General features: G+C 43.3%; 2 protein-coding genes across 2 annotated transcripts in view; one reads left to right on the top strand and one right to left on the bottom strand.

Annotated features, from left to right (window-relative positions):
* DENND4A (DENN domain containing 4A) overlaps nt 1-7,823 on the top strand; it is a 46,483-nt gene extending 38,660 nt beyond the window's left edge. The window contains exons 24-30 of the mRNA XM_083870663.1: nt 111-345; nt 803-1,013; nt 1,258-1,512; nt 2,026-2,143; nt 2,797-2,959; nt 3,874-3,938; nt 4,166-7,823. Coding sequence (XP_083726789.1) covers nt 111-345; nt 803-1,013; nt 1,258-1,512; nt 2,026-2,143; nt 2,797-2,959; nt 3,874-3,938; nt 4,166-4,302 — 1,184 coding nt within the window. The 3' untranslated portion in view covers nt 4,303-7,823. The remainder of the gene's footprint in view (nt 1-110; nt 346-802; nt 1,014-1,257; nt 1,513-2,025; nt 2,144-2,796; nt 2,960-3,873; nt 3,939-4,165) is intronic.
* A 922-nt stretch (nt 7,824-8,745) lies between these two features.
* Nucleotides 8,746-21,750, bottom strand: SLC24A1 (solute carrier family 24 member 1; the record flags this gene model as incomplete). The annotated part of the gene is made up of 9 exons (XM_083871204.1): nt 8,746-8,995; nt 9,598-9,764; nt 10,623-10,712; nt 11,078-11,278; nt 11,900-12,000; nt 13,634-13,711; nt 19,491-19,599; nt 20,066-20,128; nt 20,830-21,750. 9 exons carry the CDS (start codon nt 21,748-21,750, stop codon nt 8,746-8,748), a joined length of 1,980 nt encoding a protein of 659 aa, XP_083727330.1.
* Between the last annotated feature and the right edge of the window lie 1,422 nt (nt 21,751-23,172).

Below are 23,172 nucleotides of genomic sequence, written 5' to 3'. Positions count from 1 at the left end.
CTGTGGCAATTTATTTCTGCCTTTTCTAAGCATAGAAATCCGAGATCTCCGCCGGCCTGGACGGTAATGACAATATTGGAATTTTCCTCAGTTTTAAATGCTAATGTTGGGAAGTGCTTTTTGTTTGGCATTTAGTTTTTTGGGTGTTTTTTGTTTTGGTTTTTTTTTGGATAATGTTAAGCTTTTGCTTTCCCTGCAGGTATTTTCTGAAGTCCGCCCTTCTACAGAAAATATGCAGTTGCCATCCCTTTTCTCCAATCAGAGTGGGAAGTCCTGTAACACCACAGCCACTGTTGGCCTCACTACATCCCTGATGTCTGTCCAAGAGGATATCAATTCAAATAGGTAAACATGCATTTCCTGCCTAAGAGATTCCTCAGCTTCTCTCTTCATATGCATGTATTTTAATCAACTGAAATAAATTTATATTCTATTCTTTGAAGAGGAAAGATTGATTTAAGAGAGAATCTCTGTGCTGCCTCTCCGTTATCTCTCAGTTGGCCACATCATCCCTTCTCTGCCTTATATGCATCATTTAATCCCTAATATAAAAATTCATGTTGGTATTTGTAATTCTGCAAGTTTTATGAACTCTTCTGAGGACTTTTGTGTTCATCATCAGTGCAAGGGGGAATAAATCGTGCAGTGTAACATGAATGAGTGTGGTGACTGACAAGGCAGAATTCAAACTGTCAGGTCCATTATTTCCAGTTTATTTCTGTCTGTGTACATGTTGGAGCACTCAGAATAAAAGAAAAAAACTGAGATTATTTTTTCTTCTTTTTTTTTCCCTCTCCTCTAGCAAATCTAAGCAGCATGACAGTGTTCATGCCAGAAGTATCCAGATCCCCTCAGGAAGAAGACAAAATGCCTCTGGGTCAGAATGTACAAGTCATCCTGTAGCAAGGAGCATCAGTACTTTTGGTCCTTTGGAAGAAGATGAGAAGGAAAACCAGAAGATCAGCCATATCATTCCTACTGGTAGCCTGCCTGCTACTTTGCAAGGACCAACAGTGTGTAGTTTTTCTACCTTAAAAGTCATTTTTTCACGTTTGCCATAGATTAGAGATGTGTAACAGCATTAACCTTCCTAAATGACAGTAAATGCTAGGTTATATCATTTAAATTAATGCTAGTTGTAGCTTTTAGATGTTGGTGTGTGTCAGTAGGAACAAAAGCATTTATAAGACCTTGTAAAGACAGTTACAGTCATTAGATTAGTTACAATTAATGGCATTTTTTTCTCTGTTACTGCAGGATTCCTTGGGCCTGGAATGGCGTTTGTCTAGTCCTGATCCTATAACGGTTCCTTACCTCAGTCCTCTCGTGGTATGGAAAGAGCTTGAAAGCTTACTTGAAAATGAAGGAGATCATGCAATAACAGTGGCAGACTTTGTAGATCATCATCCCATCGTGTTCTGGAATTTGGTGTGGTATTTCAGGCGCTTGGATTTGCCCAGCAACTTACCAGGATTAATACTTTCTTCTGAGCACTGCAATAAGAACTCCAAGGTATGGGATGTGATAGGAAACACTGACATATGAGGAATGGTTATTTTCCCATATAGGAAATCATTACATGATTGAGTAACTCTTAGAAATGTGTCATGCACTCTGCTGAGCCCAGTCCTGACTTGGTGAAGAATGTGTCAGCTGAGGGAGGATATTTAAAACTCTGGAACATGTGCTCAGCAGTCCTTCTGGGGGGCCAGTGTTTAGCTCTTACTCATCCCACTGCAATTTGTGATCCTCAGTTTCAAGGAGGATAAAGTTGCTAGTCAGTTTTGTTGCTATTTGAGTAGCTGAGCAGTAGAAGGAGGAAGTTTAGATTTTAGGACTGTAGAAAATAGGTAAAAACACTCATTGGCCATGCCACTGATCTCGTTCAGATTTAGCTTTCTGTATGTAGTTGTAATAGCAAAGCTGTTTTACCATGAGACCTAGAGATGTGAAGATACATGTTAAATACAGAACTCCTTTGTCATGACTTTGTGATAAAATGCCTTTGTGCATTCTCCTCTTCAGATTCCACGGAACTGTATGTCAGAGGACAGTAAATACGTTCTTATTCAGATGCTATGGGACAACATGAAATTGCATCAGGATCCGAGGCAGCCTCTGTATATTCTGTGGAATGCTCAGAGTAAGTTTTCTTTCTTGTGGATTTCGGTGGTATTTTTTAAAAACAATTCTCAGTTTGAGCAAGTGACACATGTGTGTTGAGAAGCTGTCTTTGTGGATGGTTCACACGAGCTACAGTACCAATTGTTGATCATACTGCTTTTTGTCTTGCAGGTCAAAATCGCACTCTTTTGTTTGAGAGTGAGTGTTAAGTTTGGTGTTGCTATTCTCAGTTTGGGTGACTTGTTTTGGGAGGGAGATTGGTTCTGTGCTTAGCAGTAAACTGCTTGAACAAGTTTTAGTTTTCCAGCATTTCTGTTTCAAATCATTGACTGGTGTTGCCAGTGGCTTTTTCTTCACTGGGGTGGGAGGAATGAGAGGGAATATGTTTCATTGATGCTGTTCATCCACTTAGCTCATGTTATTATTTTTAGAATTTGCTTACTCAGAGTTTTGTTGCTGGTGTTGCATCACATACCTGAAAAAAGCTCATGGCCCGTTGCATCTGTTGCGTTTTCTTCTGTGCTTTTTGTGTTCTACATCAATAATTTCTTGACTTGATGTTTTGTTCACTACATAGATGTCAATATTTTCACAGATTCTGTTTTTTTAACAACTCCATACTTGCTACACAAAGAGCCTATTTATTCTTACAGCCTTTCTAATGTTTTTCAGCCCAGAAGTACCCAATGGTCCAGTTACTGCAGAAGGATGATGACTCCTTTAACCAGGAGCTCTTGAGGAGTATGGTGAAAAGCATTAAGATGAATGATGTGTATGGACCAATGAGTCAGATACTGGAGAGACTCAACAAGTGGCCACACATTAAAAGACAGAGGTAAAACCACCAATGTGCCTAGTTGGAGCAGAGTTGGGCAATAATCAGCTTATTGATGTGAATTATATTTTCCTAGTGTGTTTTTTTGAAGAAAAAAAAGCATTGTTTTCCAGCAGTGTTCTCAAATTTATCACTCTGGTAAAATCTTTTTATGGTAACTTTCACACATTTAGTTTCTCCATTTTTTTCCTTTTTACTTTTTCCTCTCCCCGTCTCCTTTACAGCCACCTCTTTTTCTTACCTCTGCACAATGGGAACTAGGGATTGTGTATACATGTGAAAATTCTGTTACTGAATGTTATTTATAAATTAGTAGGCATTTTAAAATAAAAACCCTACATTTGTTTCTGGGGTGTATGAGTGGATTTGGGGTTTGTTTTTAAGTCTTAGGTAGAGGGACAGAAAAGGAGGTAAGAGAGGTTATGTCTCATACTTAGGCAGGGGATTTTTCTATTATCAGTGGAATTGGTGAGCATTAATTCCTGTGAATTTTCATTTCTTGCCTGGATTTACTGATTTATACTGAGATACACAACAGGCTTGTCAACAGCTGGAGCGTTGACAAGGTGTTTATTTGCTAGTCTGCCTGCTTTTTCAAGCTAATGTGAAAATGCAGAAAAGCAAATTCCTTGCCTGGTAAAATTTTGTGGAATTTGAGTGTTTAAGTGCATGTTTCTCTCTGCATGCACTTGGTGCAACTTCCAGGGGACCTACCATGGGTGATGCCCCTATGTGGGGAATCCAGGCATTCTCCAGAGCTCAGAAACGACAATATTTTGGAGACAAAACCAGGAATTATGATCAAAATGCCTCTTTTTCACGAGTTGACTTTAAATGCTTCAATCTATTTTTAATAGGGATTGTTTTGTGCTGTGTCAGTGCAGTCTATAAATTGTTTTTTTTTACCATTTCAGGAGCCTTTACAGAGAAATACTGTTTCTTTCACTTGTTGCCCTGGGAAGAGATAACATTGATATAGGTGAGTTCTGCCAACTATTCAAATGAGCACAGATGATGAATTTATGCAAACTTTAGTTGTTCAGCTTCCAGCAAAAAATAATCTGTAGATTAGATGTGTGCCACTCTGCGGTAAGTGCCAAATATAAAGGACTTTACAGATATTTTGTGCTGATAAATGCAGCTGTCGTGGCATTTGGATGGTGTTTTTGAGCTTGGTATCTACAGTTGTTTTTCCCTTTCCTGCAGATGCCTTTGACAGAGAGTACAAAATGGCCTACGATCGTCTCACCGCTAATCAAGTGAAGAGCACTCATAACTGCGATAGACCACCGAGCACTGGGGTGATGGAATGCAGAAAGATTTTTGGAGAACCATATCTTTAAATCTACCTGGCTAAAGAGGTGATATCTCTGACGTATCCCTGTGTAAAATAACCACTTCAGTCACAAGGAACATCTCAGTCTTCAGTGTTGAGGAACGTGTGTGCGATGGACTGTGGCAGGAGGCCTCGGGAAATTCGGCCTGGCTGCGGTTGCGGAGATGGACAGAGAGCAAAATGGGCCAAATATTATTTCCCTGTCCCTTGTCCTTTCTGCAAATCGGTGTGTGGAGAGGCAGATTCTAAACAAAATCACTTCTCTGACTTGGGACAACATATTACAGCTCCCTTAAAAAAAAATTGAGTAACAGGTGGACAGAAACAATGCACTGAAACTAATGTGAGCGAAGGAAATTCTTCAGAATCTATTGTTTACATAGAATATTCATGATGTTATGAAGAGCATACAAAGTTGTATTATACATATTTTAAATTGTTTATAGTAAGTTGATATTTTTTTAATTTTTTTAAATTACTGGAGTGAATTTTAAATGGACTTGCTGCAGAAGCAATACAGTGCTTATTTTTTTTGCAGTACACTGCTATTTATAGTAACTTGTCCAGTTACTTTTTGAAGAGTGATTTGTTTTTAAAGCAGAATAGAAAATGTTAACCTTCACCTAGTCAGTACTGGAGATCCAGGATTTCTCTCATGCACACTTGGAAAACGTGTTACCACAGCAATCAGAAGGAAGGTATGGTAAATTTTGCAAAACTCTAAAGAATACACTGATGTCTCTGCGAAACACTTGTGTAGAAATCTCCTCTTCCTCTCGTGTTCCCTTCCTTCCCCCACTCCCTAGGAAAGGGAAAGCACATTGAAGAGTCCTATGGATTTTGTTATGGAATCAGCCTGCAGTGAGTTCTCCATGAACACTCAGAGCTCCAAGTCTCGGTGGTTGTGTTTGAAACACTCAGTACAACACCACATAATGCCCATCCAAAGCTTCTAACTCAAGTACATCCAACAAACTTCCTACAGGGAATTATAGGGAATTTATTGGGGCATATTGTGCTTTGTTAAACATACTTGCAATGTTCGGTCTCTATTTCACAGGCAAAACAACTTTTTTTTTTTTCCCTGAAGAAATCTGCTATATCAGTCCTTGTGGTGGAGTCATGGCTTTTGCCTCATGTTTTCTTGTTCTAGGCATTTAAAAAATGTTCTGTGCTCTCAGTCACATAGCAACTCCTCACCAGAAGGTAGGCTACAGGGAAAATATCAGAAGTCTTGCATGGAGGTGGGAAAACAGACATTGAACTGTATAATATAAACACCCTAAACAAATTTAAATCATGCTTTAACTAATAGCTTTATTTTAAGTAATCTTAATGATTTTCCACCTCTAATTTCTTTTAGTTATTGCTGTTATAATACTTCCAAATATTCAACTGTTACATTAGATTTTATATTGCAGTCTGCCTACCAGTAGGTGTTTTTAAAAACATCTTTAGTTTGCAAGTATAATAAATCAGCAATATTTAGTTAGGCAAAAAGGTGATAAACTTTTAAGCTCACATTTACTTTATTAAGTGAAATAGAGCGAGCCATAGAGGCTTAAATGAAAAGTAATGCTGCTATGAAGCTCTGTAACCTCCTCCCAGACGTCTGTAAAGTTGTAAGAAGAAGCTGGCCTGAGAAGAAAGGATTTAAAACATGTAGAGCTGCAGATATGTGCTGATGATAATTGCAAGATGTAGTCTTGGATATAGCTCCCATCGGGTAATGCCTCTCCTCTAACATGCTGCTAATTATGTAGCTGACCTTTTGGAAAGTATCCCCCCACCTGAGGTGGACCTAGCAATGCTACCCTTACAACATCTTTCACATTTAATTTATTTTAACAATTCGTGATGCTCTTTTGTACTGCCACGCTTGTACAGTATCCTTGTGCATGAAATGGAGCTCCTTTTTTTCACCCAGGTACATGGTAGAGATACCCTCTTCATTCCTCTGAACTATTGTGAAATAACCAGGCTATTTTTTGAACACATTCCCTGTAAGTACCCCTCAGTGTGCATGGCTGCTCTGCTCTGTACAGTAGGAATGCTGCATTACCATGGAAATCTTGCCTCCAGTAGTTGCTGTACTTAAGCTCATAGCTGGGTGTGCCGTGGGGAAGGTCATGTTCCCAGCTCCCTGCAGTTCTGTTTCCCATTTGCCACTGGGGCAGCCACTGTTCTATAGGACCTTCAAGCCATGAAAGGAGAGAGAGCAAGTGCTTTTTCCAGAGCTGCCGTGGGGTGTTAGAGGGGCTGAGCTATGACCCAGCTTCCCACTCCCATTCCGGGGTGGCCGAAGAGCCGAGCCCGGTCCCCGTCCCCAGGACATGGCACAGGTGTGGGGGCAGCACTGTCACACCTGGCCCTTCCTCCATCCTCGTCCAGCCTCCTTGTAAGGACTTCCAACTGCCTCCAGACTTGTAAACCCAACCAGTCTGACTTGTTTCCAACATCCCCCAGCACTATCAGGAGTGTAGATTGCACTGCAGGGTTGTCCCTGCAGCCTTCACACGATCCCTCTGTCCTGCATCCCCGGCGTGGCTCTCCTGAAGCGTTGCCAATGTTAATTTGGGTGTGCTTTTAAATTACTCTATCACCTAGTAGCTCATCAAGTGAAATCATTATACTTAATGAATTGTTTTATAAAGTCTGTTGCAAGTCAGTCCACTATAGAAATATATAAAAATAGAGTTGGAATAGCAACACACTATAAGTGGGAAATTTTCCTCATTCAAGTCATAATGTTCCAAACGTATCCTGAGGTTGATAATTTTTAAGCATCATACAGTTCAGTGTTGAAACAATTTTCAAATCTCACTGTCCTTTATTAGAAAAGCAATTTGACTATATTTTCCAGTACCACAAAGATGAATAAATAAAATATTTGAGACATATTTTCAATTTAAAATTTTGTATGAACTGAATTTTCTCCTTTTGTGTACTAAATAATGCTTATGTCCAATACCTTAAACAAAGGTTTTACATTTGCAGTGCAATATATATTTTGCTTTACTTATGGTTCCACTGGAATAATTATTGGAGATGAAATATTGAAATGTGAATAGAAATTGTGCTGTTTCTCTGACACTGCTGTGTCCCATTTGAGAAGGTTTGCTGTTGGTACAGTTACAACTTGATGAATTTGACTTCCACTGGCAAAATAAATGATTTGTATCCCAAGAAAGAGAAAATTCCTGCATGTAAAGTCTTAGTGTAACAAATGGGAGATGCAAATAATAATAATAAAGAGGGGTATTTCTGGATATTATCTCACTGGGATTTAAAAATGGTACTTTGTTAGTCTGCAAGCAGCACTTTTTAAATGAATGGTTGTAGATTTGTAAATATGTAATGTTTAAATTTTATTTACCAAAAACCAGTATGTTGGATGTTTGCTTTGGTTTGTAGTTCCTTTAAAATATGCAAAGTCAATGTTCACAATGTTAAGGTTTTTTTCTGTCTCATACAAAAAAAAAAAAAAAAAAGAAGTTTTACAGTGAGTCAATAAAAAGCTTAAAATCTTTTGGGTTTTTTTCATTAACATTTTATTAAACTGATTAGAGTGACAGAAATGTCTGCAACTCTTAACCACATTGTGTGCTCCCATGAGGTGTTAACAATAAACCTCTCAGGTTTGGTGATGTCAGTGGCATTTTTTCATCTTGTCTATGTTGAAGACAGCTAACAAAAAGAATTAGTGCTGGTTAAATAATCTATAACTGTCAGAGATTAGTGTCAGGATGAAAACAAACCTTCAGCAGTTCAACTCCTTGTATTTGATTCCTGCCTTTAGTTTTGATTAGAGGTAATGTGCTGTTCTAACCCCTGAGCCTTTTAGTCTTGTTGCAGGTGACATCACACTTGTACTGGTGGCACTTCACATGAATTTCAGGCACTGCATTGCAAGACCAGGTACAGATCTGAAAGGAGCTCAGTGCAGTTTGAGGGAGTTCTCTGCTGAGCTGCAGCCATGTCCACACAGGGATTTTAAGCAGAGCAGTTCCATAAAGGCCCAGCCACATCTATTTCCCACTGAGGTAAAATTCATTGATTTTAGGGAGTTTGAGCAGTTCACTAATTTGGAGCATGTTCCTGAAAATTTCCTAAAATGAGTAAATATTCTGTGGTAAAAATCACCTCCTTTGACTTAAGGAGATCAGTCATAGTGAAAATTTGATGCATCTAAATTGTATCAGCCTTTCCACAAGTGCCTAAATGTGTATTATTTAATACTGATCATTTCAGTATCTGTTCTGATCCTAAAGAAAAATAGTAGAGGCTGACACATCACTTAAGATTGATTTATTTTTTAGCGTGTTAAAGATACCTTATTTTCAGTAAGTATGTTACAACTCTGGTTGCTTTTTTTTTTCAGTAGAACAACTGCTACCTCAGCCCCCTTTTGATGTTGCTGGATCCCCACACATCTTGAAGTGTCCACATGTCATACAGATACTGGGCAGGAAATTATCTTGTCCTCTAACATCACACTGATGATCAGAAACACAAAGTAAAGAGCAAACATGGTGAGCCCCAGTAGTTTGTTCATTTTCCATCTACAGACAGCAATGGAGAGAATCACAAACAGGAGCATGAGGAAAAGGAGAACAATTGCACAAAACAAACCATTGCTGCTGACTGCCACAGGGCTGAGGCCATTGAAGATAGAAAAAAGGAACCAGGGAACTGGTAGGCTGCAAAGGAAGGAAAAGTAATTGAAATAAATGTTTTAAAGCAGTTCATTTTCTGCATCATAACTAAGCAATTTTTCCAAATTGTTGCAGGGAAAAAAATGCATGATCGTATTCAATATAAAACTGGATGTTGTTCCTGTCAAAACAGCATTTGGATAATGCTTGCACTGTCATAATGCAATCCAAGAGTAAAATGGTTAGAAAATAAGACCAAAGAATTAAGTGCCTTGATGTGCTATAATAAAGAAATGTCTTGATGATTTAGGATGGGAGATCCAGGCTCTGATACTGATCTTCCCCAGGAGCTGAACATCTCCGAGTGACCAGATAAGGTTCCTGCCCGTATAGCTTGGACACTAGCCAAAGGTCTCTTGCACTTTTGTTTTGAAAAATTGGTAATTTTGTGTTGATTCAGAATTGGGTGAAAATAGTGAGTTATAATAGTTTTTCTTTCCTGACTGAGTTTGGGTTGGGTTTCTTCAAAAAGAACTGCTTGCTCAGCTGCCCTTCACTTAACTTACAGCTAAAATGAAATTACCTGAGGCATGTTTGTTTCAAACCAGGTAACTTTGTGCTTCAGAAGAAATGCCCCTGGTACTCACCCAACAGTGATGTCAAAGATGTTGCTGCCCACAGAACTGGACACAGCCATGTCCCCTAAGCCCTTCCGGGCCACGATGACACTGGTGATGAGGTCAGGGATGGATGTGCCTGCTGCCAGGATGGTTAACCCCATGATTTCCTCTGATATCCCAATTGTTTCACCAACCTAATCAACACAAGTTTGGGTAGGGCTGTTAGCAATGGAGCATGGAGTATAATTGCTCTGTGCAGTGTTAGGGTTTGTGCCATATTTGAGTTAAAATATTCCAAGTCCCATAAACGTGGCAGCATTTTCCTGCTTTATAGGATTTAAGAGTTCCATTTTACTGTGTCTGTTTATCCTGGATTTGTTCTGTAGTGTAGGAAATCTGACTAAAGTGATGCCAGCACTGAGCCAAGGTCAAGTCAGCTACAGCACAATTTTCCTGTCCTCAGTCCTCTTCTGGATGTTGTCTACCTTTGCAAATTTAACCTCAGCTGTGCAATATCTAAGGGCCTTTGGAGATGACAGTCCTTGGATTTATGGCATCATCATCTCTACTGTGCATGTGCAATATATCACTCAATACAGACTGAGGGGCTGATCCTACACGCTGGAAGGATTATTTCCCAGAATACCAGGTGAACATTAAGAAGGGGGAGTGAAGATCATTTAACAGCTTCCAGAATCAGAACTTATATTTTCCTAGAATTTTAATTAGGTAATGGATAATTATGTTCTGCATAGAAACATTCATCAGTGGAAAGTCAGAATTAAGATAAATCTTGATGGTGCTTTTCCTTTAACTGATGCACAAACTCCCTTGGAATCTCTCAGAAACGAATGAATCTTTGTCAAATAAGAAAAAAAAAAAAAAAAGGAAATCAAAAATCCCCTTTTGGATTCTAACAAAACAAAGTTTCTGCTGTTGTGATGGATGACTGCAGCTGTGATTCATCAGATAAAATGCCACAGTAACACTGTCCCCTCTCTCCATATACTTGTTTTGAAATGGGGATTTGCAGAAAGAACAAAACCTCTCACCTGGTGAGCCCACCACACCATGAGATAAGAGAACACAGCAATCCAGAGGATGGATCCAAAAAATGTGATGACAAAGAACTTTTTTGACTCCTGTTGAAATCAAGTTTGAAAAGAAAAAAGAGAAGTTTCAGGGAAGTAAATAGTCACCATTGAAAACTGTTCACCTGCAACACTTCACTGCAATTGATTGCTTTAACTTGGACCCTGGTCTCTGTTTGCTGTTTTTCAGCTTGATTAGGTGACCTGTAGTTGCTACAATTTGTGGTTTATTAAATTAAGTCTCTGGAATGACATTACACTGCAGCTGGGGCTCCTGTCCCACTCCCTGCAGCAGTAACAGCCCTTCAACTATGCAAGGACTCCAGACATGGAAAAATGGACCCAGGGACTCTTGCCCAGAGGAAATCTATAACTCAGTTAACGACTCCAGTAGCAGAAGGAAGATAGATTCTTACTGGGTTCCTGACGTCAGGCAGAGTGCTCCAGAGAGGAAAGACAATGGGAAAGAGGAAAAGGTAAATTGCTTGTTTTGTCCTTGATTCTGGCCATTCCAGAGATAAGGGCTCATCGTTTTCATCACCCTCTGAGCTGTCACCATCACTGTCCTCCTGGCTCTCAGAGCTGCTGTCGTCTGAGGTGTCGCTGCTTGACGGGGGCTGTACCTCAGGATAAAAAATCAAGAAGCCAATATAATTTCACACTAACAAGGAGCTGCAGTTTTTCACTGTGGCCTCACCTGAGCAGAGCTCACATTTGTCACCTGCTGAGGGCAGCCACAACTCTGGTGAGACATGACCCAGGCACATCCCACCCAACACCTGTGTATTGTTAACTAATGGGCATTCATTAACTAGAAACACCTTCTAGACAAAAATTAAATATTTTATGTCCTTGAAAAAGCTTTTTTCACTGGAACTGCCAAATAACATCACTTGAAAGGGATTTGGGGAGCAAAAGAGAACAGTCTGCTGGTGAGCACAGGACAGGCAGGTGCTTTTATCTCCCCTTACCCTGGAGTACCCTCTGACCTCAGTCAGAAGTGTCATTTGAGGGGACAGTACTATCCAGTGTCACTTGGTGTCATAATTTGGACCCAATTTGTGTTTGTAAGCCAAAGTTTTTCAGCCAGAATCCTAAATCACTACACACAGAGCTATTTATAGATGCCAGTGACATGGATTGGGTCCTGTCCCAGCAGCTCTGGAGAGGGAAGAAGGAAAGTACATGTGAAGGTCAGCCTGGATGGCACATAGTGCCTGTGCTCCTGATTTTGGTACCTGTCCATCCTGTGCCACATCTGCCTTCTGTGTGTCTTTGCTGGGCTCAGAGTCACTGGCAGGAGTTACCTGGACACTGCCTGGTGCTTCCTTTTCCTCTTCTGCAAAAGCAATAAGAATTCTGGTTTCAGTCATCATGGATGGGTGGCCACCATATCAAGACATCACCTTTCCTGTGGCCAGCAGGAGCTCTGAGCTCCCTACCACACTGCTGGCATTTCAGGTTAAATACCCTCACATTGCTTAGGTTTGTTGTGTGTCCTCCCTGACTGCTGGGATTGTGTTTGGTAAACCTGGGCAGAATTTGGCCCAACTGCAGTAGAATGAGACCTTAGTGCTCCTCTGCCCTTCCATGCAGAACTGCTCTAAGGGGCACATGTGTAGCAGGGAAATGCTAATTACCTCATCTACAGCTGATGAGCACTTCATGATTTCTTTCTGGATTCTGAAAATTGTATTAAAACCATCCTTAAAACCCAGAGAGAATGTAAACCTTTGCTTCTTGGGTTTCCCCCAACTCCCCCCTCCCTCTGTCGAGCATGGCATTCTCCAGGGACCTGATACTCTTCAAGGCTTCTGAGAAATGACCAGGATGTGCTGCCAGATTTTAATCCCTGATCATTTGGTGGGTATTCAAAAGCAAGTAGGAAAGTGCTGACACATACAAGGAAATAACTGCAATGTCCTGCTGTTCCTGCTTAACCTGCATAGAGCCAAGAGAAACATGGAAATCTCTGTGGGAACAGAACAGAAATATGGATAACATGGAGCAGGGATGAGGGGGTGAGGTCAGTGTGGTGTTTATAGCAGGCGCCAAGAATTTACTTGGGTTTTAAACAGTATTTTTCTCAAGTTTGGGCTCATTCACCTCTGAGGCCCAGCATTGGGAGGTGCTCAGGTGCCTGTGTCATGTGGAGCTGGGACCTTCCACACAAAAGTCTCTTGGTGTTCAAAATCTCCAGCCTTGCTGGCAGCACAAATCTGTGTTGTAGCACAGGTCAGCTCTGGCTCTGAGGCAGCCTTTGTGTCAGGAGCAACAGAGAAAACCCAGAAAAAAAATTAAACTGACAGAGGGCAGATCTAGGTTAAATGTTAGATTAGAAATTCTGCACAGGTTGCCCAGAGAAGCTGTGGCTGTTCCATCCCTGGAAGTGTCCAAGGCCAGGCTGGACAGGGCTTGGAGCACCCTGGGGTAGTGGAAGCTGTCCCTGCCCATGGCAGGAGGTGGAGTGGGATGGTCTCTAAGGTTCCTTCCATTCCAAAGCATTATATGATTCTGTGATTCTATTAAAGGAAGGGTGCACAGGTCCTTTATAGACACAGTGTAGATTATTTCCTCTGGAGGAACCTTCTGTGCCCTTCTGCAAGTGTGTGAAGGTACTTTGTTTTAACAAACAAACCTCACTTGCAGGGTCTACCAAAGACCAGCAGCACCCAAGTGCTGTCTGTAATGCCCTGATTTCCCTCCTGCACTTTCCATGGCCATTTCCAGTCCATCCTTGTAGCTCTCCCTGCCCTGTCTCACTAACAGCTCCTCTGGGGATGGCTGCTCCGGCCAGCATGAATCGATTGATTTCTGCTGCATTGTTACAGCAGCCACCTGTGCCCAGCAACAGCACAAAATCTGTGTTAGACCCCAGGGTTTCTTTGCCAGCCCTTGGGCTTTGCGTGCTGGGAGGGTGAGAGCTTGCAGTGCAAAACAAGGCAAACAGTGCTGGCTCTTCCTGCACTCACCTGGCTGGGAGCCTTGTCCTTCCAGGGTCTCAGCTTTGGCCATGTTGCTCAGGATGTCAACTCTGTCTTTAAATTTTGCTGTGGGTGAGAAGGACACGATCATCAGGGGCTGTCACTGCAAACCCCCCTGGACCTGCCTCTCCCAACACACAAATGCTCTTGCCCCCTTCCTCCTGCAGGTGCTGCAGCCAGCACTGCCCCAGGGGTGGTTCTGGCCCTGACCCCAGGTTTTGGCTGCTGTATTTAACTGCTTAGTGCTACAGCAATTACACCAGCAATTTGACATGGAACTATTTAAGGAGAATCTAAAGGAATGAGAAATCCTCTCCAGGTCAGTAATACAGTGGATATCTGTACTTCATAGGCAGAAAATGCAGAAAGAACAGAAAAATGCAGACGGGGAGTTTTGGTGCAATATCATCTTGTTCCCAATGGACTATTGATTTTTTTCCAGGCTAGATTATGAGCAAACTAAAACTGACACCTTCGTCCTGCCATGTGGCTGTTGAAGAGGCTTTAGGGTGCTGCTTACAGCTGGGGGACCTGATGGGAATGGAAAATAAACATCTTTTATGTTCCAGTTTCCTGGAAAATGATTGATTTTTCCAAGTATACACAAGTGTCTCCTGCTGGAGCTGATCTAAATTCCTGGTATCCAGGTTCAGCATGGTCCAGGCTGTCTGAGAGATGATCTTCACCAGCACAGGTCTGGTGCTCTATTTCCAGGACTGCTGAGGGCTTCTTCAGCTGTAAACCAAGCTCTTCTTTACTCAGCTGAGCTGCTTTTTTACTGGTTTACAGTGAAACTCTGTGTCTCTATAGATGTTATTTGCTCAAATACCTTACTGCTGACTCTCAGTGAAAGTGAACGAGAATGGGCTCAAAGAAAACCCCATTTTGCCCCAATCTCTGTCCTCTGTTGAGCTCCACACCCAATGACTGAGGGTCACTGGGCTTGCACATGGGCAGTAGCTACAAGGAATTGGCCAATGATGTGTTTGGCTTCTGTGCAGGGCTGTAAATCAATTTCCTCAGAAAGTTTTATCACACTGATTTAATCTATTGTGTTGTTGACTATGCACCCAGAAGGTGCTGTTGTCATATGCCTCGAGGGCAGGGTACTGCCACTTTATTAATCACAGTGACATTGAGATAATGGAAATACCAGATCCTGCCAAGTGGGCAGAACTCTTGTTCTGAGCTGAACCTTGTGAAAATCAGTAAATTCTGCTGTATGTCCAATAACTGGGCCCAGCTCAGACAGGATCTCAGGAGACAAGGCCTGCTCTGGTGAGATTACTGCTGCTGTCTGACAGAAACATCTTTCACCAGCTGGGATTTCCACTGAGCACTGGAATGGCTGGACTGAGATGAAATGATCATGGAGCACCAGAATGGTTTGGGTTGGAAGGGACGTTAAGGGCCATACAGTTCTACCCCCTGCCATGGGCAGGGACACCTTCCTCTATCCCAGGCTGCTCCAAGCCCTGTCCAACCTGGCCTTGGACACTGCCAGGGATCCAAGGGCAGCCACAGCTTCTCTGGGCACCCTGTGCCAGGGCCTCACCACCCTTACAGGTAAGAATTCTAATATAAATGATAATTTCTTCTCTGAAAAAGCTGTCTGGAACTCAAAGCCTGACTCTTCCATGCTCCTGTCAATATTTCAGTTCACTGGAGGGGATGTGAAGTGTTGGCTTCCTTCCCCCTGTGCCCATGCACAAGCACATCCCTCAGTGCAGGGGTGACCCTTTCCTCCCAGTCTCCTCCAAGCACTGGGCAGTGCATCCTTCTCTTTGGCTTTTCCCTGAGGCTGCTGCAGAAGCTCCTGTCAGCAGGGTCAGGGCGGTCAGGCTCAGCCTGAGATTATGGAAATTCCAGCTCCTGGCTCACTGCCCTCAGCCAGGCCTGGGCTGGGAGTGCCCAGTGGAGCCCGGGAGCATCTCTGTCAGGATAAACAGATTAGGCCCAGGCCACTGTCCAGTTCTCATGAGATCAGCCTTGTTTAAAGGGGTGTTAATTCCTCTGACACACAATTCCTGCAGGAGGGACTGAGCCTGGAGGCAGAGCTGGCTCTAAGCTGGCCAGATCTGCAGGAAGGATGTCCATGGGCTCGGTGTGGGCTGTGCTGGATCAGCTGTGCTGGGCACTGTCCCTCTCTGTCCCCTGGGGCATTCACTGCTGGCAACTCTGTCCCCAGGGCAGAGAACACATCACACAGGACAAGTCTGTGTGCAGTGGTCCTGAGATGCTCTCCAGGATAATTCTTGTCCTGTGAATTCACAGCATCCAGAATGGACTTCAGGTGGCAGCTGAGCTTCCACCTTGAATTTGGCTTTTACGTTTAATTCACTCTTTGGCTCTTGATATTCAGTCTAACAGAACTGACAACACAACAAGCAGGGAGGATTTTTTTCTTTACAATTTGGCATGAACCTGAAGGATTTGGAGATTCTACTGTATAAAAGTGGAAGTATAAAAAAAGTCTTGTGATTCCTTTTGCCCTTCTGTATCAAGATCCTCTTACAACAAATGATGGAATGCTACTGAAGCAAGGAGAAGCTGTAGCTGTCTTCAGCCTTCTCTAGCCTGCAACAGTGCCCACTCCTCTGGTCTAATTTCCAAAATCATTACCTTGTTAACTGGGGCATAGTGAGGGCAGACAGCTCTGACAACCTCTCTGCTGGAGCCTTTTGCTTCATTCAAAAAGAAATGTAGGCTTCTGCCTTGTTCCCTGTGTGACTAGACTTTAAAGAGTCTGGTGGTAAGGCTAGAGGTTCAGAAATGAGAGGGTTCCTGAACATTTCCAAAATCCTCACTCCCTTTAATTTCCCAACAGTTCCCTCTGGTCTAATGGGATGATCTGGAAAAGATCTCATGCTCTTCTTCTAATCACTTTCAAAGGAAGTGAGGAAAAGGACAAAAGAACAAACTTGCTAGAAATTAATGATTTTTAAAAAAGGCACATTGAAAGTAAAAAGTTCTATCAAAAATATAATTCAGGATGCCATGTAAATATTAGAACTTCTAAAGTAAACACATAGTCTCCCTGAGACAAAGACTTAAGTAATGATACCTTCCTAATACAAAAAGAAAAACCCACATTCTGAACTCAATCCCTTCTTCAAAAAAGAAATTTTGTTGCACACAACGGGTGTTGCAGCTTTGTGTTTCACACCTCTTCTGTATTTCCAAGACCTCTGCCCCTGAAATTTGGAGGCTCAGTGCTGGCAGCTTTTCTATGTTTTGGACCTTGCTGCCCTGAAACCACTCCTGTGCTGCCCAAATAAAAACCGAGGGCAGCTGAAAGAAGGAAACCCTACAGAACCCTGATTGCAGCAGGTTCAGTGAGGAACTGCTGAGCAACTGTTGGCAACCCTTTCCTTCTGTCTAGTGTTCATTTCCACAGCCTGTAAGTGCTACAGGCCTTGGCAAGAAGGAAAAAGGGCCCTTGAGGAAAGATAAATTGCTTTGGGATCATCTTTTATGTGGCAGCCTAATTACAGAAATGTGCCTGGTACAGACAGTGCTGCACACACAGCAAAGGGAGGGATGGTGTTGGTGATCCATGGGAAGCAGGCACAGCTGTCCCCAGGGTCCCACGGGGCTGCAGGGCTGTTAACACAGGACTAGGAACTATTAACATATCAGAACGTAAGCCCTCATATGCCTTGGCAGGTTCAAATCCTTTTCCAGATCCTTCCTTGGGATGTCATTCCATCTCTTTGGCCAAGCTCCTCATGGCACTTAGGTTTCTCAGTTTATAAATTCCTTTTCTCCAGCCTCCCTTTTCTCCAGACAGGAATTTTTCAGATTAAAGAGCAACTCCTACAAGGCACATAGGATTTGGCACATGGGCCCCTTGATTTTTGCCAAGCTGTTCCAACATCAATAATTTTATTGTTAAATTTTTAAGGTACTGTCTCTGTTCTCACAGTGTTGAGTGGAACAGGCACGTACCTGGGGCAGAGGTTTTGCCATTAACTCGGTGGCATTAGTAAAGTAAAGGGTCTGTGAAATAAAAACCTGCTGCTGCAGCCCAAGCCGGCACGGTCCCTGCGGTATCAGCCCCAGATACACACGGTCACACTCCCATCTAGTGGCTGCCGCACACACACAGCTCGCACCCTGCCGGCAGAGGCTCAGGTTGGATACCAGGAAAAATTTCTGCACTCCAAGGGTGCAGAAACTCAAGTCCTGGCACAGGGAGTGACCATCCCCGGAGGGATTTAAAGGATGTATAGAAAGGGCACTTAGGGAGACCTTGTAGCCTTGGCAGTGCTGGGGGAACAGTCGGACTCGATGATCTTAAAGGGTTTTTTACAACCTAAATGATTCTGTGTTTCTGTGTAATGAGTTCTCTTTAAGAGAAGATCCAAACTGGTCTCCCGGTCCTGTTTATTCCATACTCACGAGGCCTGGGAACAGCAGCCTCTTTAGCAAGGACAGTGACCTGCCACTGCATAGAAAGCTCCCAGCAGCCTGTCCTGGGCTGAACTGGCTGGGGCTGCCAACCTCAGCCCTCCACAACTCTCCTGCTGAGGAGCCCCAGAGTTTCACCAGGGCACCAACCTGGACCAAAAAGCAAGCTTGTGGTGGCCTGGGGTGGACAGGTACTGCACAGAGACACTTAGAGGGAAGGATGAGAAGGTGCTGGGAGGTCTTTGAGTGTCAGGAGCCTCTCAATTCTGGCACTTTCTGTTGCTCAAGGCAATAGCCCATCCTCTTGGAAGGTTTTGGGTCTATTCTGATGCTCTTGATACAACCTTTTGGGGGCACAGGGGGCAAGGAGCAAACCCTGAGGAGTCTGGTTCTTATTAGGCTACTGCTCATAACACACTGGGTGCCTTCACTGGCACCTGTCAGAGCAGACACTGATCTGCCTTGCTGTCCTCCTCCAACCTCCTTGGTTCCCTCGATCACTTTGTGCAGCTGGGATTCTGATCTGGAGAGTCCTCCTTGTAACCTCTGTGAGGGACACGAGAGGTGTTGATCTGCTTAGCTTCAGTCTCTCTTTGAATGAGCAGCAGATAATCTCTTTAGAACAAGTAGGGCAGTGGCAGGGTGGGGCATGTGCTGAGCTAGGAAAGAAAATCTTAAAAATGCCTTTTTTTTTTAATATGCCTCACTATTTTTTTCGAAAATAAACCTCCACACTGTGATTGGATCAAAGTTAATATAAAGCAACATGTTAAAAAGGCTGTGTACAAAGACCCTAGTCTGTCCGGAGATGAGACTTCTCTGCACCCTGGGCAGTTTAAAAGAGGTTTTTGACCTGAGCTGGTCCTTCCCTGGCCCTGGGGAGCCCCCACTGCCTGCACAGGGCTGTGAGCACACTTTGCCATGGCAATGATGATACCATGGTGCAGGTGGGTTTTTACAAGTGTCAGCCTGAATCACACAGAATTGGCCTCACCATCATTATTAGAATCTCAGCTGGGATTTTAACCACTGTCAAAAAGATGAATCTTCAAGGATTTTAACCTCTTTTTGTGCTGCTGTTTCAGGGCTGGGATGAGGTCTGAGCTAAGAAAAAGATATGATGTGCTATGGCACAGAGGAAGCTGGTAACTCGTGCAGTCAGAGAGACAGCAGAGATGGGGAATGTCACCACTTCCAGGGAACTCCAGCAGCTGCCACCACAGCAGTAACCAGCCTGTCACAGGTAAAGTAGATCTGGCAGGACCAAAACAGGAGGTGTTTTTCCTTGCCAGCGATCAGAAGGGGCACATCCCACTGTCACAGAGTTCCTCTCACCTGACACCATCTGTGATACTCAGGTGAGTTGCTGACCCCAAAATACTGATTGTATTCCCAGTGAAACCACTGAGGGCTCTGGTGTGGAGCACCCACTCACCTTCTGCCAAGGGGTCCAGGGTGCGGATGGTGAGCTGGACGATGGTGCCGCGCATCTGGGAGTTGTGCAGGGAGGCCGAGCTGCTGCCCCTCTGCAGGGCTGGCCCAGGCTGTGGGAAGGCACAAAGCCAGTCAGTTCCAGCTTCTTGGTCCTCTACAAACAGAAAGGGCCTTTCCAGGCCATGAGGCAGCAATTCAACAGCAGCAGAGGAATCAGCTGTTCAGTATTTGCTATGGGGGAAGATGCCTCCAACCTCTGCTGTGAGTGCCCAGGAGGAAATTTGGCCATGAGACCAGGTAAGAAGAATCACAATTTGAATTTCTGTATGCCTGTTTTAACTCTTCTAGTTAAATCCACCTATGAAGCCTCAGCTTCTTAAATTTTATAAAAATGCCTTAAAGGACAGGACTCAGCCAAGTGTCCTCTTAAGCAAACTGTGGCCATTGTGCCAGATATGACACAGGCTTTGGTGCAGGTTTCTTGACACAGGAGATGACACCTTTATTTATGACCTGACATGGGGAGAGATTCAATATACCATGACTTCAGAGCCCTGTAAATTTGCTTAGTCCTACCTGCAGCTTCCTCACATCTGGTGGCTTCATTGTTCCATCATCTACAACTGCCCTGGTGCTTGTCTGCAAGCAATGAACAGAAATGACCAATCACCTCTGCTGCTTCAGGATCTAATGATCCTTCAGGCTGCTGCCTGTGGGGAAGTGGCATAGCTTGACAACAAAAACCTCCTTAAAACCATTGGCTTCTGAGAAAAACAGGATTCTACCCACAGCCTCCCAGTGAGGATGCAGGCACCTGGGGGCAGACTCACAACTGATTCCTATAGCTACAGACAGACCCAGACTTCATCTCCAAACATCTGTATCCTCACTCATTTGCCAGCAGAGTGAACGTGCAAAGGGTTTTTGGGGTTTTTTTTTAACAGTGATTAGCACTACTTAGGCTTAGGCTGGGACAGAAGCCTTTTCCTCCCTGTTTATTAGAATTGCCTAAACTTATTCCCAGACTAAGAATGTGTTCCTGTAAGTGTTCTTTCTGAAACTTCTTTACAACAGCCAAGTAAGCAAAACCCCACACACGTCCTTGAAAGCAGCTAAGAGACATTTAGTAATTGCACAGGTAGAACTCCCTTATAGTGATATTCTCTAATTTCTTAGAATCTTTCTACTTTGCATTTCCCTCATTCTAAAACCATAATTATTGACCAGTACCTCTATTCTGAGGTTCAAATATGTGCTTTGTAAAGGAGATGCAGTTTTAGTATGTGGTTTACAATAGAAAGTTATTTCCAACTTGCCCTCTGAACACTAAGGACACCAACCTTCTGCATGTGTTCTGCTGATGCTGCCTGCACAGCATTTAGCTTCTTTTTCAGCTCCTGCTTCACCCATTGCTCTAGGAACACGTTCTGTTTCATGGTGAACACGTATGTGGCATAGGCAGTCAGTAAAAGGAGGCTTTCCCACCAATCAATGACACTGTCTAGGAAAAACAGGATGAGCATCAGTAAGTCAACAATGTAGAACGAGATGTCTCTAAATAAGGGCCACCATGTCAGGTGGAGTATCTGCCTTGAGAAGAGGGCACAGGTGCCAATGACAAAGAGGATATTAAACACTGCTGAGCCCACAATGGTCCCGATGCCGACGTTGCTGTGTGAGATGAAGACACCTATGAGGGACGTGAAGAGTTCTGGTGCTGATCCACCTGCTGCCATGAAGGTGGCTCCAGCCACATCTTCAGAGATCTGCAGCTTCTCAGTGATCACTCCCAAAGCAGGGACAAAATACTCATCACACACGATGGCCAAGGCCACAAACACATACATCATGCCAAAGATGTGAAGCACAACCCACCCTTGCCTGCGTTCTTCCACACTGAAAAGATCCTGGGGATATTCTCCTTTGGACTCATGGGGTGGTTTTTCACCTGGGGAGCTTTCACTGGCATTTTCTTGCTGTGGTGTTGTACCCACTGACGTGGTGACGGGCACGGCTGGCTCAGGATCCACATAGATACAGTGCCTTATTTTGGGTGCTGTGGCATTGCCTCTGACAGCAGTCTTATTGCTGGGGGGGTCCCTGGAGGTCACTCTGACAGGGTCTGTGGGTTGGGGGGCTCTGTGTGATGCTGGAAGGCCAGAGGGGCTGAACTGGAGCTGGTAGAAAGAGAGGACCAACACTATGGCAAGCAAGAAAAGGATTCGGTTCCTCCGTAGCCGCCTCCTCCGTGGTAAATGCATTTCCTAAAGGTTCAAAACTCAGAGCTGTGTCCAGAAGCCTCTGAAGACTTCACTCTGTCAGCAGTTTGTTGATGTGGAACATCAGGCATGGAACTGCACGGCACAAAATGGGGAATCCTGCAAAAGAAAATCCAGTGTGAAAAACAAAGTACTGCAACTTTCCACCATTTGGGCAGCAGCATTTCACTGACTGCTTGTCTATTTTTCAATAAAAAGAAATGGACTTAAATGAGTAAAGAGAGATCTAGATCCAGGTTTCAGTCTATTTTTTTTAATGCGATTGTAGGTGATGCTGAATATTCATCAAAGGTTTGGCTTAATAGAGAGGAGTTGGCTGAGGCAGTCCAATCCAAGCTGAATTCTGATTCCACCAAATTCCCATATCCAGGAGCTGTTAAGGACTGTATTTACTGGAGTCCAGTTGTTATTCTGGAATACTATTGGGTCAGTGTTGTGCAGGAGGAGTGGATACAGCTTCTGTCAACAACTTCAAATTGCTAAAAATGATGCTCTGAAGACAAGAACAAGATGTTCAAACCTCCCTCCTAAAGCAGTTATTCACCAAAATAACCTCAGCAGGAGAATGAAAACTGCTTGAGAGTTCCCACTGATGCTGCTCTGTGGCTTTCCACCCTTTCACTCCCCAGGAAACCACCCAAGCAAGGGTGAGGTTTTTCCTTCAGTTTGAGCAGAGTAGAGGAAGAGGAGGTTCTAGTAAAACTGGGGGTGCTGAGCAGCCATTTGTTTCTATGACTACATCTTTTCAGGGCTTTCTGTAGAAATCAGAGCTGGCAAAGTGGAATTGTAATCACACCTTTTATTAGGGGCAATTAGCATATCTTGCATAATTATGTGAACAGCATTTAGAAAGGGAGATAAATTGTAAATGCCAAAGTGACAGTGGCTGCAGCTGTGACAGCACAGGGACAGAGATTTGGGGCTGGACAGAATTTACCCTTCAGCACTGCTTGAATATTTTACCTTACATTGACACTCTTCATGGATTATTTTTTTCCCCAGAGTGGGCATGTTACATTATTCTTTAGCTGCGAATTATTCTTTAGATGGTGAATCATAGTTTTCTAAACCATTCTCAGATGAGTTCTTAATGCAAGTTATCACACATTTACCCTCTTGCATAACACCCAGGGAAGTTATCAGCCTAAATTTCTTGCAAAACAGGGAATGTTAATTTAAATAGTTGGGAGGATCACTAAGGCAACAGTAAGAGAGGGTCATGGGAGTACCTAGAGAAATAGATGATACAAGCTTTGCTTTTCATACATAAAGAGAAAATAAACATACATGTGGCAGAACTGCATAAGAGCTATGACAAATTGCATGTTTTGAGAAAATAACCCCCTAAAAAAGACAGGAGAGTCAAAAAGATGGCACAGAGAGAACAGTTATGCACACACTCCT

Source organism: Zosterops lateralis, assembly GCF_965231275.1.
Source record: "Zosterops lateralis genome assembly, chromosome: 13".
Classification (NCBI taxonomy): Eukaryota; Metazoa; Chordata; class Aves; order Passeriformes; family Zosteropidae; genus Zosterops; species Zosterops lateralis.
The sequence above is the reverse complement of the archived record's forward strand: the minus strand, read 5'-3'. Positions and strand labels throughout refer to the sequence as shown.